Raw genomic sequence first — 15,188 nt, forward strand, 5'->3', positions numbered from 1 at the left:
TTGATGCAATGTCCATTGTGTTCTAAGAACTTAGTGCGTTCTTTAGTGCTGAGTTTTCGAAATTTAAAACATAATTTTATCGGGTGATTATTAATCTTGCAAAATTTGCATTTGAATGACAGATGCTCTTGGAAATGTGTTTTAATCTGATCTGCGGTTTTTTGTGGAAGAGATTTGCGTATTTTACGCAGATCGAGAATCTGTGATGTGCAATTATAAAACCTGTCGGTACACAATTGGAGTTGGTTACCCGCTTCTTCTTTGAAGTCTTTGGGAACATATTTTTCATCAGTAAGGCAAACTTTTCGATATGAGAGTTGTAACCTTTCCCATCGTGCATTGATATCCTCAAGCTTGATTTCCAGCAAAGTGTCGGTGTGGTCTTCCGGATCTTCTTTTTCAAAATGCTCACAGAAGGTTATAATGTTGTTGGAGTCAAAAAGAAAATCTGCCATTACTGCTGACTCAGTCGCCATGACTTCAGATAACTGATCAAGATGTGTCAACGCAAGTTCCTGGAGCTCCAGATCAGGACAACAGATGCGATATGTCGCTTACTAGTCGAACCTTCGACGTCAGTTGAGGTGAGTGGTAAATGTACCAAACGACCTTTAGAGAGAGATAAAACAAAGTTGACGAACCTTCGACCGGGTCGAAAAAGGTACCAATCAGGTCAACCGATAAATTTGAAAAAACAATTTGTGCAAAAATTGTTTATCGTTCTTCAGACTTTGTAATTGGACCGTTAACACGGGATAGAAGTTTATGACTGTTTGGCTTACAGTTCGCAAACCATTCAGGAGAGAAATTGGTTTTATTGAAAATAAATGTCGACTTTTATTTCTATCCGTATCGGGACCTGAACTATTTGCTTAGTTCTATAAGGAAATTGTATGCCAAGCTAACGCACGCAGCGAGTCGTACGGGAAAAAACGTAAAAATCGACCTTTATTTTCTAATAACCACAAATATATACGTGTGAAGTAAATTATGATATATACGTGTGAAGTAAAATATATTATATATACGTGTGAAGTAAAATGTAATATATAGGAAAATATGGTAATAGGTACGTATTCATTTGACTGCCGATCGATATGAAATCGATTAGCGACCGACGCAAACCGCACCGCGTAACCGTGAACCAGGTTAAAGATTTAAATTTGATTTACAAAGAAAGTTTTGGGTTTTGGTTTTAAGTTAATTCGAATATGGCAAAGTAAAAGCGTGGCTAGTATTCGGATTAATTTCGCACTTGATTGAAAGGTACAATTATTCCGGCTGATTATCTATGATGTCACGCATAACCGCAAGTAACGCAACGCAAACATATGGATTTTCGAAATTCACTTCTATGTATTTTAAACTGTCTACGTTAACGCACGTAACGCACTGGTTTTCCACGGACCACCGCACAGCCTTATGTACCCGTGCGTTTATATCACGAAAAAAGCCTTGAAATCAATTTGAATGGTTTAAATGTCTATGTTGACGGAAACAACGTTTGGTTAAATTATTGCAAACGAATCTTTAACACACTTTACCAAAACCGATGTATTGGAGAGACAAGAAAATATTCGAATTCGAGTTATGCACTTTTAGCGTATAGCTGTTTACAATATAGAGGTACAAAGGGCTTGTACCTACCTATATGTATATTGGTATATATATATGTATATATATATAGATAGGGTGTAGGGTTGTAGGTATAACGATGTATGTATGTGCCCGTAAGGAGCCACTTGAATATTATTATGTGTTAGTATATATGTATATGTATGTATGTATATATTCACCAACGTATATAAATGGAAAAGATAAAAAATCGAATTCATGCAAATGATTTTAAAATTTTTATAAATGTAGCCTTTTTTTCTCTGAGTGTATCGATTTTGTCAACAGCGAATCTTATTAGATTTTATGTATATCAACTCGTTGTGTTGACGAAAGCAACGAATTGCAAATGAAACACAAATAAGTACGTATGTATGTAAATACATACATAGGTACATAAATCAGCAGATAATAAAGCAATGTTCGAACGCCGGCGCAAACGGCACAAATGGATTTACCCAAAAAAGGAGTGTGGTGAACGTATGTACATAACCCTATGTTTATTTAAGCAAAAGAACAACTCTGGCGCAACCAGCAAATTACACAGTACATATGTATGCTCAGTGGTAAAAAATGGTGAACCGAACGTTTAGGGTTTGTACACACCTATGTACCTATGCACATCCCCACTTATGGATATATGTATAGCAAAAAATTCCTGCAAAGGATTTTAAAAGTTCCGCAAATGTATACTTTTTTTTCCTTAAGTGTATCGCTTTTGACAGTAGCGATTCTGATTGGAAATTATAGCAGCTGGAAATTTAGCAGGCAGCGCAGCCAACGAAATATGCAAAGAAATGCAAAGAAACGATGCCAATACGTAAGTATGTATGTACATACATACATACATATGCACATAAATACGCGAATAATACGGCAAAGTTTCTAACGCCGGCGCAAACGGCAAAATTTATATATACAAAAACCACACAGAGCGTTTTGCAAATTTTAGATGTAGATATATGTATTTGTACATACGAGAATGTACGATGGAAATAATAGCGCTGGCGCAACCAGCTAATTTTAAAGTAGGTATATGCGGTAGGAATACCGAGTAAAATTGTTAACCGAGCGTGTGTTTTTTGTACATAAGTACATACATACATACATATGTACATCAGCGAATATGGCGAATTAAATTTTAGACTTCCAACGAGTAGTGGGTTTTCGCTTGTACGTACATATGTATATTAAAACCGTTAGAAATCAATCTGAGCAGGGATGCTTTCTTTAAGTAGGCGCAAGTCACTTAAACAACTGGAAGAATCAAAATTTTGGAAAAAAATTAAATACAGGGTGTCCTTACGGTATTCCAGAAAAAACTTTTTTTTAATAAAAATTTCAAAAACGGTCACTTTTAATGGAATGAATAAAAAATATACGTAAAAATAGGTTCATTTTTATTACTTTATTTAATAGTATGGTTTTTTAGCTTCCAAAATAGAAAATAGCTGCACAATTTTTACACTTTTTGAAATAATGCGTCTTTTGCTAATGTATAAAATCATCTTTTCATTTCTTGTCAGTGCCATCAGATACGCACGAATCGTTCGATTTTCAAAAACGAGGTGTCAGATTAAAAAGCTTGACCTGTAGGGTTAAAATAAAGGTTTGCTTATATTAGAGTTGCCACCTGTTAAAAAATTAAATTCAAATTATTTAATAAGTTAAAATTATTAAAATACTGGTATCAATCGAGATGGGTGTGAAAATGGTTTATTTCTTAACTACATACAGCACTGTTGCTATCTGTTTAAAAAATCGAATTCCATTTGAATTAAGGGAATTAGGTAATTGAAATACCTATGACCATATGGGAGTCAGAGGTTTAAGAAGGTTACAGCTTACAAATATTTTGAAGAGGGTTGCCACCTGTTTGTGAAGTCAAATTTGGTTAAATTAAAATAATAATTGCGTCAAACCAACATCGTATTTGTTATTTTATAACAAATACATAATTTGTCATTCAGTGATTTGTTCTAATTACATTCCTTTTAAATTACTGGACTCTTAAATTAACCCAGGAATGTTTTTACTCTTCACTTATTTCTTGGTAAATGTGTCCAATTTTTTCTTGTGTCTGATATCCATATTGATATACATATTTCAAATACCTTATTCTATTAATTAAACTGAATTTGATATTTTAAACATGTGGCAACATTTCTACGTATCGTTTAGAAGTAAAACATTTTCAAAACCTTTTCAATTGATACACATATTGTAAAAGGGATTATTTCTTAACTACATGCAGCAGGGTTGCCACCTGTTTAAAAATCTAATTCAGTTTAATTAAGGGAATAAGGTAACTGAAATATGTATATCAATATGGATATCAGACACAAGAGAAAATTGGACATATTTACCAAGAAATAAGTAAATATAAAGAATATATAAGAAATGCATAGGTATCACCATATGGAAGTCAGAGGTTTAATAAGGTTACAGCTTGCAAATATTTTGAAGAGGGTTGCCATCTGCGTGTAAAGTCAAATTTTAACTAAACTAAAATAATAATTGCGTCAAACCAAAGGTTTACGACATCGTATTTAGTATTTTATAACAAATACATACATTGTCATTCAGTGATTTGCTCTGATTACATTCCTTTTAAACTACTGGACTCTTAAATAAACCCAGGAATGTTTTTACTCTTCACTTATTTCTTGGTAAATATGTCAAATTTTTTCTTGTGTCTGATATCCATATTGATATACATATTTCAGTTACCTTATTCCCTTAATTAAACTGCATTTAATTTTTTTAACATGTGGCAACATTTCTGGGTATCGTTTAGAGGTAAAGCATTTTTAAAACCTTTTCAATTGATACCCATATTGTAATATCTAAATCATTCAACTTATTAAATAATTTTAATAAAATTTGTAACAGGTGGCAACCCGTTTTAAAAAAATAAAACTTTATTGCACATCTACAGGCCAAGCCCGTCATTTAACACCTATATTTTTAAAATAGAGCGAACTTTATATACATACCTATGGAAATGCTACAAGAACCCAAATTTTCAACTTCAAACAGCATTTACAGTGGAAGTGTGGAAGTTATCAAAAAACCAATTGAATTTTTGCATTCAGCGCTCTCAAATTTATTAAGAAACAAACTTTCATTTAAATCCGTCCACAACCTATTTTTGACAACATTTTATATGGAAGGGTGGCACTGTGCGCCGCGCCAATTTAGCCGCAAGTTGTATCTCAAAATTTGACTGCAGTTTTTTTATTTATGTCAAAAAATCATTCAAATAAAACATTTGAATAATTTGTGTTTATACTGAAACATATTATAAGCATTTTTTTTTAATTTTTATGCGTCATCATCAACAGTGGTGTTGGTACATTCTACACATTGTGAAATATGTTTGCAATGTTTTCTGCCAAGATTTTTGTTATAATTAATACAACAAATGTTTGTCTTATTATTCCTGGTACATATTCCTGTGTAATGTAGCTTCGCCTACGCTACAATAACATATTCGACATCACCCTAGCAGGCGCCTTACAACTGCACATAGGTACAAATATATAAACATACATACATACATACTGGTAGACGTTCACACAAACTAACATACCAACGAGGCTAAAAGCACCCCTATGTACATACATACATGCATACATACGCATACACGAAGCTGGCATGGTAAGCGCGTACAAATTTCGCTAACGCCAACTTGGATAATCATGCGCACCAACATATGGAAGAAATTCGCTACACAAAACACATAACGCGGAATAAGCCCACTCACTTCTCAAACAGCTCATACAAAACCAGAGCTAAAGCTGCCAGCATGAACTCAACCAGCATCAGTTGTCCGTAGGTAAGCACGGAGCGTATCCGGGGCTTCGGACCTCTTTGGGGCGCTCTTGGCTTTCCTCCTCGGAGGAAGACTGATTGGTTGAAGGGGGCAGCAAGGCGGGGAATATCCCTCATGCAACACTCCAAACCCATTATGGGCTAGACCCAATTTTGCATACGGTCTCAAGCACCCTGCAGCGCCTAGCGGCCACGAATACATACGGGGGGACTGGGCAACCTTTCGATGCACTGGGGGCCCGCACTAATGATCAGCTGTCCGTAGGTCACCAACCTGGACCACCAGCACCGCTACCGCCCTAAGGCCGAGATCGCTACCGAGGACCGCCCGCAAGCTTTACCGAGGACTGCCACTTGTATTCGCTGTCATCCAGGGCTGCCGCAATAATCATCCCCACCGCTAGGGCCCGTACCGCTGCTTTTATCCCAGGGGCCTCTACTACGGCTGCCACCCCAAGGCCGAAACCTCTACCGAGGGCCGCCCGCCAGCAACACAAGGAACCGCGATTCATACTCACTGTCGTCCAGGGCCGCCGCAATAATCATCACCACCGCTAGGGCCCGTACCGCTGCTCATCACCCGGGCCTGCGAAAGCTAACTATCGCCAACCAGGGCCGCTGTCACCGTCGCTACCATCAGGGCCCGCTGCTACTGTCTTCATCACTGGGGCCGCCGCAATTATCGTCGCCCCAGGCCGCCGCTACTACCCGTCACGAGTACGGTAATCGATACTGCGAACCTCAACCATCGCCGCCCAGGACCCTGTCCCCGTCGTAGTTAAAAAGGGCCGCATTCGCCCTTTGCCACAATCAGGGCCGCATACAACACCACTGCGGGAAGTCGCTACCGCCCTCATCATTATATGGGCCACCGCCAACGTCACCGCTGAGGCCTCCGCCACCACTGCAAGGGAACTGCAGGCAGCCGTCGCAGTCGCCGTCACAACCGCCGCGACTGCTCTCATTGCCACGCTCTTCACTACGACTGACGCGTACCACTGCCAATCTTGCTGTCATCAGTAGCGCTCCCGTCGCCGTACAATTACCCGCCGAATAATCTCCGACACCGACTACCGACTCTCTCTCGTTACCTTCCTCTCTCGCCTGCACGCTAAGTTGCCGGAATTCTAGATACTCGCGTGTGTGTGTGGATCTGTTCGACTTAATACACAAATTATTGTGTTTTATTTGGTGGGGGTTAGTGGGACCTTCGCTGGACTCTGGAGCGGCTGAGCATTCCTCAGCCTTCGACAAAACCCACCTCATAAATGGCGCCCGAGCAGGGACCCAGCTCTACAGGCGCATGTGCAAAAACCTTAACACGCGCCAACACTGCGGAAGCGGGCTCATCGAACACACCACAACCAGTAAATGGCACACGGATGAGCGAAAATGATACTACCACACTAAACATTGACTCGCTTGGCTGGATATATCTCTTGAAGAAAGAGAGATTGATGGAATAATGCAAGAGGCATCAAATACCCGTTGAAGGGAGCACTGTCGCTGATCTGCGCAGCACTCTCAGTAACTTCGTCAGGGCGAAGAGAAACCGCAAATCGACCGAAAACCTTCTCAGAGAACTGGAGATGGAGATCGCTGCCGATGAAGCTAGCATGGCGAAATCACCACACGAACTAACTCCTGCAATTAAGCCTGGCGAATCTCTCTTGCACGCCGGGTGGGGGGGCAAAACCAACCGCCCAGAAACGAGACCATATGAGCAACGCTGAGGTAATGAGCACAGTCCGCCATTGGGACGTACACTACGCCGGCGGCGACACTCTGCACGACTTCTTGGAGAGGATTGAGGAGCTGGCGGAATGCTACCAAATCACGCCAGACCAACTCCTCCCAACCCTCTCCGAAATACTCCGCGGCAAAGCACTCCAATGGTTCCGCATCCGAAGGCCACACATAACCACCTGGGCCGTATTCCGCACCGAAGTTGAACGATTCTTTCTTCCACGTCGACACGTAAGTCAGTTGGAAGACGCCATTCGCCAGCGGAAACAGCTAAACCGAGAAAAGGCCAAGGACTACATCCTCGCCCTCCAAAGGCTAATCCGACAACACCCAACCATGTGCAACGAAGACCACTTGGAGCGCATCTACGAAGGCTTGCGAGTGGAGTACCGACTATTCACAAAGCGGAGCGAGTTCCAGACTATCGAAGTGTTGATGGAGCTCACAGACGAATATGAGCTACTCAAAAGCGAGGAGGCAAGGCAAACCAGGCAAGCAGCACACTGCCTATTCACTCCAGACAAACGATACGATGCGAAGAACACCTGCTGGAGATGCAAAAAGCGCGGACACCACCGTTTTCAGTGTAGAGGCCCGAGACGACTATCCTGCTCTCGATGCGGACAAGATGGTACCCTCTCCAGGAATTGCCTATGTCGCAAGGAGAAAACAGGCTGGCAAGGTCGCGGTGGCCGCTTCTATGCGAACGCCCTAGTCGAAGGCACGCATGTCCGAGTCCTAATCAACACTGGGGCTACGTTAACATACATCAATGAATACCTACGCAAGCATCTGGAGCACCGAAATATTCAGCCACAACCCGACAAACAAAACGTGCAACTAGCAGACCAAACGTGCGTCGCAAGTACGCGCTCCTATCCCGTCAAAATTGAATATAACGGCCGAGCAACAAGCACACTGGTTGTCGTCATCCCCAATCTGGCCGAAAGAGCGATATTGGGAATGGACTTTTTGGCGCAACGAGGCATTGTCGTGACACTTGATAACCAGCCCACAGCTCCCGCCCCACCGCCGAGAGCCGGTGCTACGGCTGTTCTGTGCAGCTTAACCGAAGGGACGCACCTGAAAGAGAAGCAAAACAAAAGACTGGCCGATTTCTTGGAAATCCACAAAGCTCGATTTTCCAAAAGTACCAGGCCAAGCACCACCGCCGAACGCGAGATCACAAAGCCGAGGCAGCGACAACAGCCGCCAACACCACCAATCAAGCAGCAGCAACCACGAACTCAGCCCGGAAGACCGCCGCCGAACCAAGGGTCACCCAACCATCACCAGATGTGGGCCCGCACACCATCGTCCGGTCAGGGGAGAGAACGAAAGCTATGGAATACATAGACTAAAACCACACAACACTCCTGGCACATGAGACATCAATACGAACTAAATTTTTTTTAACTACTTCCTGTAATAATACATACAAAAAAAAAGTTGCATATCATTGTAAAAAGTAAACATGGTACTTATTTATAATCACTTACGAAAAACAAGTAAACATTGTACTTATTTATAATCACTTACAAACTTATCGTAAAAAAAAACACACGTTAGCAATACGAAACCTTAATTTGTATGCGAAAAAAACACACGTTAGCAATAAGAAACCTGAACTTGTATGCGAAAAAAAAATTTAAACAAAATAAAACAAGACCGCCCCACACATACCGACCGAGCCAGGGTACAACGTACTCTGGTAAATAATACCTGGGCTGGCCCTAAGGTAGTGTAGGCCTCAGGCCAAAACTCTAGAATACCGCAACTTGTCGTCCGCCGAAGTGGGAAGGGGACGTAGCTTCGCCTACGCTACAATAACATATTGGACTTTACCCTAGCAGGCGCCTTACAACTGCACATAGGTACAAATATATAAACATACATACATACATACTGGTAGACGTACACACAAACTAACATACCAACGAGACTAAAAGCACCCCTATGTACATACATACATGCATACATGGGGGACCGCACTAATGATCAGTTGTCCGTAGGTCACCAATCTGGACCGCCAGCACCGCTGCCGCCCTAAGGCCGAGATCACTACCGAGGACCGCCCGCAAGCTTTACCGAGGACTGCCACTTGTATTCGCTGTCATCCAATAATCATCCCCACCGCTAGGGCCCGTACCGCTGCTTTTATCCCGAGGGCCGCCCGCCAGCAACACAAGGAACCGCGATTCATACTCACTGTCGTCCAGGGCCGCCGCAATAATCATCACCACCGCTAGGGCCCGTACCACTGCTCATCACCGGGGCCTGCGAAAGCTAACTGTCGCCAACCAGGGCCGCTGTCACCATCGCCACCATCAGGGCCCGCTTCTACTGTCTTCATGACTGGGGCCGCCGTAATTATCGTCGCCCCAGGCCGCCGCTACTACCCTTAAAAAGGGCCGCATTCGCCCTTCGCCACAATCAGGGCCGCATACAACACCCCTGCGAGAGGTCGCTGCCGCCCTCATCATTATATGGGCCACTGCCAACGTCACCGCTGAGGCCGCCGCCACCACTGCAAGGGAACTGCAGGCAGCCGTCGCAGTCGCCGTCACAACCGACGCGACTGCTCTCATTGCCATGCTCTTCACTACGACTGACGCGTACCACTGCCAATCTTGCTGACACCAGTAGCGCTCCCGTCGCCGTACAATTACCCGCCGAATAATCTCCGACACCGACTGCCGACTCTCTCTCGTTACCTTCCTCTCCCCTGCACGACAAGTTGCCGGAATTCTAGATAGCCGCGTGTGTGTGTGGGTGTGTTCGACTTAATACACAAATCATTGTGTTTTATTTGGTGGGGGTTAGTGGGACCTTCGCTGGACTCTGGAGCGGCTGAGCATACCTCAGCCTTCGACAAAACCCACCTCATACCTGGTTTCAATTTCTATTACGTAGCTGGTTCGCTTCTACATAAGTTAAAAAAAATCTCATTTTGTGTTAATGTTGTTTCCGAGAGAACGAAAAATAACACTGAGGATGGCACAACGCCGAAACCGGTTTGTCTCCAAACCGAATTCGACAAGTGATGACGTAAATTCGTACTAAAATGCATCATAATTTTTTCTCTAAAACCTAAGAAAATGAATATCATAAATATGTAATAGTTACAATGTGCACGCAAAGTATAATTCAGCCGCAAATGTGAGACACCAACTTTCCAATACAAATATCAACTGAACGATATAGCGCAGCAAGTAACAGCTAACTTTGAACCATGCTGCATCTCAAAATTTACAAAGTCACTAAGTGGCAGTGACCGGCTACTACAATTAGTATTTGAAAACCACAAATTAAAATTTTTGCGGCTAATTTGCCGCGGCGCGCTTTCCGAAGGGTTAAACAGGGTTAAAGGAGCGTGTGTATAGCATTACGGGCATTCTGAGTACAACGTCAAGACCGGCTCTTAATGCTTTGTTGAATTTGGCACTTTTGGATTTAGTGGTCAAAGAGGAGGCAATGAAAACGATGTGTAGACTGCACTCTTTTGGTCTGTGGCCACAGATAGTTGTTCAGAAGGTTGCCAGAGCAATATTCTCTATTTTTGGCACCTAATGACAAACTGATACTTGGAATCTTTTTTGGAAGAAAGTACGTCGTTAGATATCCTACAAGGGAACAATGGAGAGATCCAGACACTCTCTTAGGAAACTCGGTGAAAACTTTCTATACCGACGGCTCAAACACTGAAAACGATACTGGAGATGGATGGCATCAGGGCGGTAGCTTCAGATGTTTTACTGCTTTGGGTGCAATGGCAACGGTCTTTCAATCGGAAGTCTTTACAATGCTGAAAGTGGCAGACTGAATAATTGGTGAAATGTGGCACGTACACAAAATCATGATATTCAGCGAGAGCCAAGCTGCTCTAAAGACCTTGGAAACCGCTCGCACCTCCAGGAATATTATTTGGGGCTGAACCCCGTTACGAGGTGGAATGAGCTTGAACTTGTGTGAGTGCCAGGATAAACTGGCTGATGAATTGTCGAACTACGGTTCTCTGGAGCGCCCAATTGAACCGGAGCCAATTTTAGTGCCAACTATAGCGGGAACGATTGGGTACATAAAGAATCTCATAAACAAAACTCGTAAGAGCCCTTGGTGCACTATTGACACCTGCAAAATAACTAAGTGTTTCCTGAAAAGGTCTGACGGGGTGATGGCAAAATTCCTTATCAGACAAAGATGGAGTGATCTACGAACCGTAATAGGACTAATTATGGGGCACAATCCATTTGAACGACACATGGTCAAAATAGGCATCATCGTCTATTCACTGTGTACATCGTGTTCGGAGGATGGGGATAGTACGGAACATTTTCCCTGCCGCTATCCGGCCTTTGTCAGACTCGGAACATTTTTGGGTCGGATATACTGATAATGGAAGAGATACATTATTTTCCCTCACCAAACTGCTAAAATTCCTAAAGGGGCCTGGTAAGCTTGCAGAGGAGCAATGAACTCCCATCCCCAAATTTATATCCCCTTTCTTTTAAAACAGAGGTTCACAAACTTTTTTTGCGTAGACCCCCTTTCAAAAATTTACTGGTTTCGGTGGCTGATATATTTTTAGATATTCCCAAACCTCGTAAAAAATTAAATGTGAAGATTTAACTATGTAAATCTGCATCGCTGGTGTATTCAAAAACTAAACTCGGAGAGGCCAAAATAGAACTAAAATATTTTCATTATATTATGTTTTATTTCTATTTATTAAAACAATATAACTTACACACTTGCAGGTTTTAAAAAATAGAGCTCGTAAATCCATCAAAATACTCTCTCGCTCTAAGCAGTTATATTTTTAAAGAGCACTTTGAGCCCTAGCGTCATTTACATTATCTTCACCATGAACTCATCAAATGTTCGGCTCACTCGTGACTTTGTACATGGTGTGCTTGTAAAATAGTTTATTTGTGCTTGTTTTAAAGTGAGGCGAAAAATATTTAGCACTCACATTTTTAAAACACAAAACTTAAAACAACAAAACGGCGAAGCTTTTTACGCCAAACTTTTAATTCAGAAACTGACAATATAGAAAAGAACGAGTCTAGAAAAATCGATGACAAACAACCAAGCAAGCAAGAAGCACAAAAAGTGTTCCAACGTCTCATCCTCTTCAAGGCAGGATGAGCAAATGGACTTGTAATTTACGCCACAGTCAAGTGTTTGTGCCACGTGAAGGGACCAGTCAGCAGTCCAACAAGTTGTCTGCAGTATCCCTGCTCAGTGAGAGCTAAAACCTAGATAGACCTTCTGAGATTGAAGGCAACATGAGTTTTGCCCACCTGCATCCCCTCGATCACCCAGTTTCTGATGGTTGCTTCGATGGCCGAAAGTGGGTGTGCTTAAACTGGTTGCGGACCGAGGAATGCCTGGTCTGAGCCAATTCTGGCCAAATGGTCAGATGTCTCATTACCAGGTACTCCCGAGTGACCTGCCACCCCCCAGCAAAAAATCGGTAATCGCTTTTAGTGGTAACGTGTTCTAGAAGGCATAGCGTTATAATGCCTTCGAATTTTTTCGCTTCTTTTAGGCATTGTCGGTATTGCAAAGTAGAATGTCCTACAATATTTTAGTTATTTCGCTTCTTTGCTTCATTTCGGGGAATGCAAAGTAGAATGTCCTACAATATTTTTTTTTTATTTCGCTTCTTTGCTTCATTTCGGGGAATGCAAAGTAGAATGCTGCATCGTAGTCAGCTGAAAAATAGAATGAATATCCAAAAAATCTTTTTTTACCGTTAGTTTCTGTGGAAATTTGTCTCGCATAAAAATCATGTTTTGCTTTGTTCAATTTGCAGTCAGTCAATGGAGTGAAGTACAAGAGTGAGGAAGTACAATTTTAAGCTTAATTAAATATGCATGTATGTACATATCGATTTTTAACTAAAATCTAAATACCCAAATACATACATATGTTTGTATAAAAACTGATTTATAAAAATTGTAATTAATTTTAATCTTTTAAGACATTTTCTGATTTCAATTTAATATAAATAAGTATGTACTTAGCTAGGCATTCTACATTAGTTTCTCTGTAAGGCATTCTTTTTTTGCTTCTCTGGATTCTGTTTATCCATGCGTCCTCCCTTAGTTCGAAGGTAATGCTGCGGGTAAGGGCTTACCGCCAATGACATGCCCATGTTAAAATAATGCCTTCCTGAAGCGAAAGGGTAAGCGATTCCCATAGCCTAGCTCGTTTCCACTTTCGCTTCTGTGGTAATCGTGTCTTTTGGTGGGCCAGAGTAAAGCAAGCTCTTTATGTTTACCACCATAATATAGTCGAGACTTGCATTGCCGAACTAGTTTGGAAGTAGTTAGAGGGCTAGCCAATGCGTTAAGTGCAGCTTGGTTGTCACTGCAGACACGTAAACTCCTTCCCCTCCACCTGTGTTCCACCATGTAGTCCATAGCTTTGAGGATTGCAATCACCACAACCTGGAAGACCGAAACATATTCCCCAACATAAAAGTGAAGCTATCCCCATTAACTTCGAAAAAGACCCCAGATCATGACTCAAAGTCAGTTTTGGAGCCATCAGTGAAGATTCGACAATGTGTGAGTCCGGTCTCAGTGATGGAATTAAACCAGCATTCAATCTCAGGGAACTCAACATTATAGAATCTCTTCAACAAAGGTACTGGTTGCGTACTATCATATAGCATTGAAAAGACACAAGTGCTTAAATCTCTGCCGCCAGCAATTTTCGCCGCGCCCCACTCAGTGTTATACCAACATCCGGTTATTTTTAGTCTGCAGGTGGCCTGTAAGGCTTTCCCACGTATGAAAACACAAAGTGACGGTAAGTGCAGCAGTGCGTCAAGAGCACTATACACCACTCAAATTAAAGTTAAATAAAGAGGTTATCAAGCAACCATTTTGGTCCTTTAGTATCGAAACCAGAAAAATTGTCGTAAGCCCCCACTTACAACTCATGGACCCCCATTAAGGTGCCCATCGAAATTGTTTTTTTTTTTGGAAATTTAAAGACCCTACCCCCTAATTTTATTCGTTTTTATGAGAAATATTATTGGCTATCTTTATAGACTTTTTAAAGGTCATTTAGGGGTCGCGACCTGTCGATTTAGGTCAGAAAATAGGATTTTGTAGATTTATCAGTTTTTGAATTAATATTTTTGATTCGATTTCAAAGACCGAATATGATCTGAGAAGAGAATATATAGGCCTTTAAAATAGTATAAATAGTTCTTATGATTTCATATAAAAGACCACTAACTATATATTCTCTATTGTGTTTTTCCTTTTCATTTTTAGATCTTTATACAATAACAAACTATCAAACATTCCGGATGATTTTTCATACTTATCAAACCTACAAAGCTTACAACTTGATAGCAATCCTCTACGTTGCGATTGTTCAGTTCATTCGCTATGGTGGTATTACACCCAAGAAATTTCGATATTTAATAATACTCGGCAAAATCGTACTCAGGTCACGTTGTCTTGTAAGTCTTTGCACTCTGGAGTTAAAGAGCTTACGGAACTTCGAGTAGAGGACTTTAATTGCGGTAAGTCAGAATAAAATTCAAAGCTTTTCATTAGGGCATTCAAAAATTTGGACGAATATTTTGCTGTTTCAGATCCTACTTCATAATAGTTAACGCAGATAAAAAGTTTTTATTTATTTATTTACTTCAATAAAGTAGTCTATGAAATACAATGATTCTTACAGACCACGAAGCTAATTATAGATAAATTAGAATACAGGCTAAATTATGCGTTCATTTAATAATGACTTAAATTTACTGGGTCAACTTGTCAAATAAGGTTAAACTAACTACACAAAGAAACAAGTAATTTTTAAGCAAAAAACACAACTGACTTCAATTCTTATATGAAAACTTAGGAGTACCGTTAATTGTTTCATGATTCAATGATCGGATCTAAACCAAATTAGTGTGGGACCACCTGTGAGATGTCGGCCATGTGGCGTAGTGGTAAGCAGTGCGCGCTTCC

General features: G+C 41.4%; 1 protein-coding gene across 1 annotated transcript in view; it reads left to right on the forward strand.

Moving 5' to 3' along the window:
- Nucleotides 1-14,849, forward strand: part of LOC118749185 (peroxidasin-like) — a 203,754-nt gene extending 188,905 nt beyond the window's left edge. The window contains exons 4-5 of the mRNA XM_036483962.1: nt 14,487-14,740; nt 14,813-14,849. Of these exons, the coding sequence (XP_036339855.1) occupies nt 14,487-14,740; nt 14,813-14,826 (268 nt within the window). The 3' untranslated portion in view covers nt 14,827-14,849. The remainder of the gene's footprint in view (nt 1-14,486; nt 14,741-14,812) is intronic.
- Nucleotides 14,850-15,188: the final 339 nt, after the last annotated feature.

The sequence above is a fragment of the Rhagoletis pomonella genome, unplaced genomic scaffold, assembly GCF_013731165.1.
Source record: "Rhagoletis pomonella isolate Grant_MI unplaced genomic scaffold, Rhpom_1.0 Rhpom_scaffold_00014, whole genome shotgun sequence".
In the NCBI taxonomy this organism is placed as follows: Eukaryota; Metazoa; Arthropoda; class Insecta; order Diptera; family Tephritidae; genus Rhagoletis; species Rhagoletis pomonella.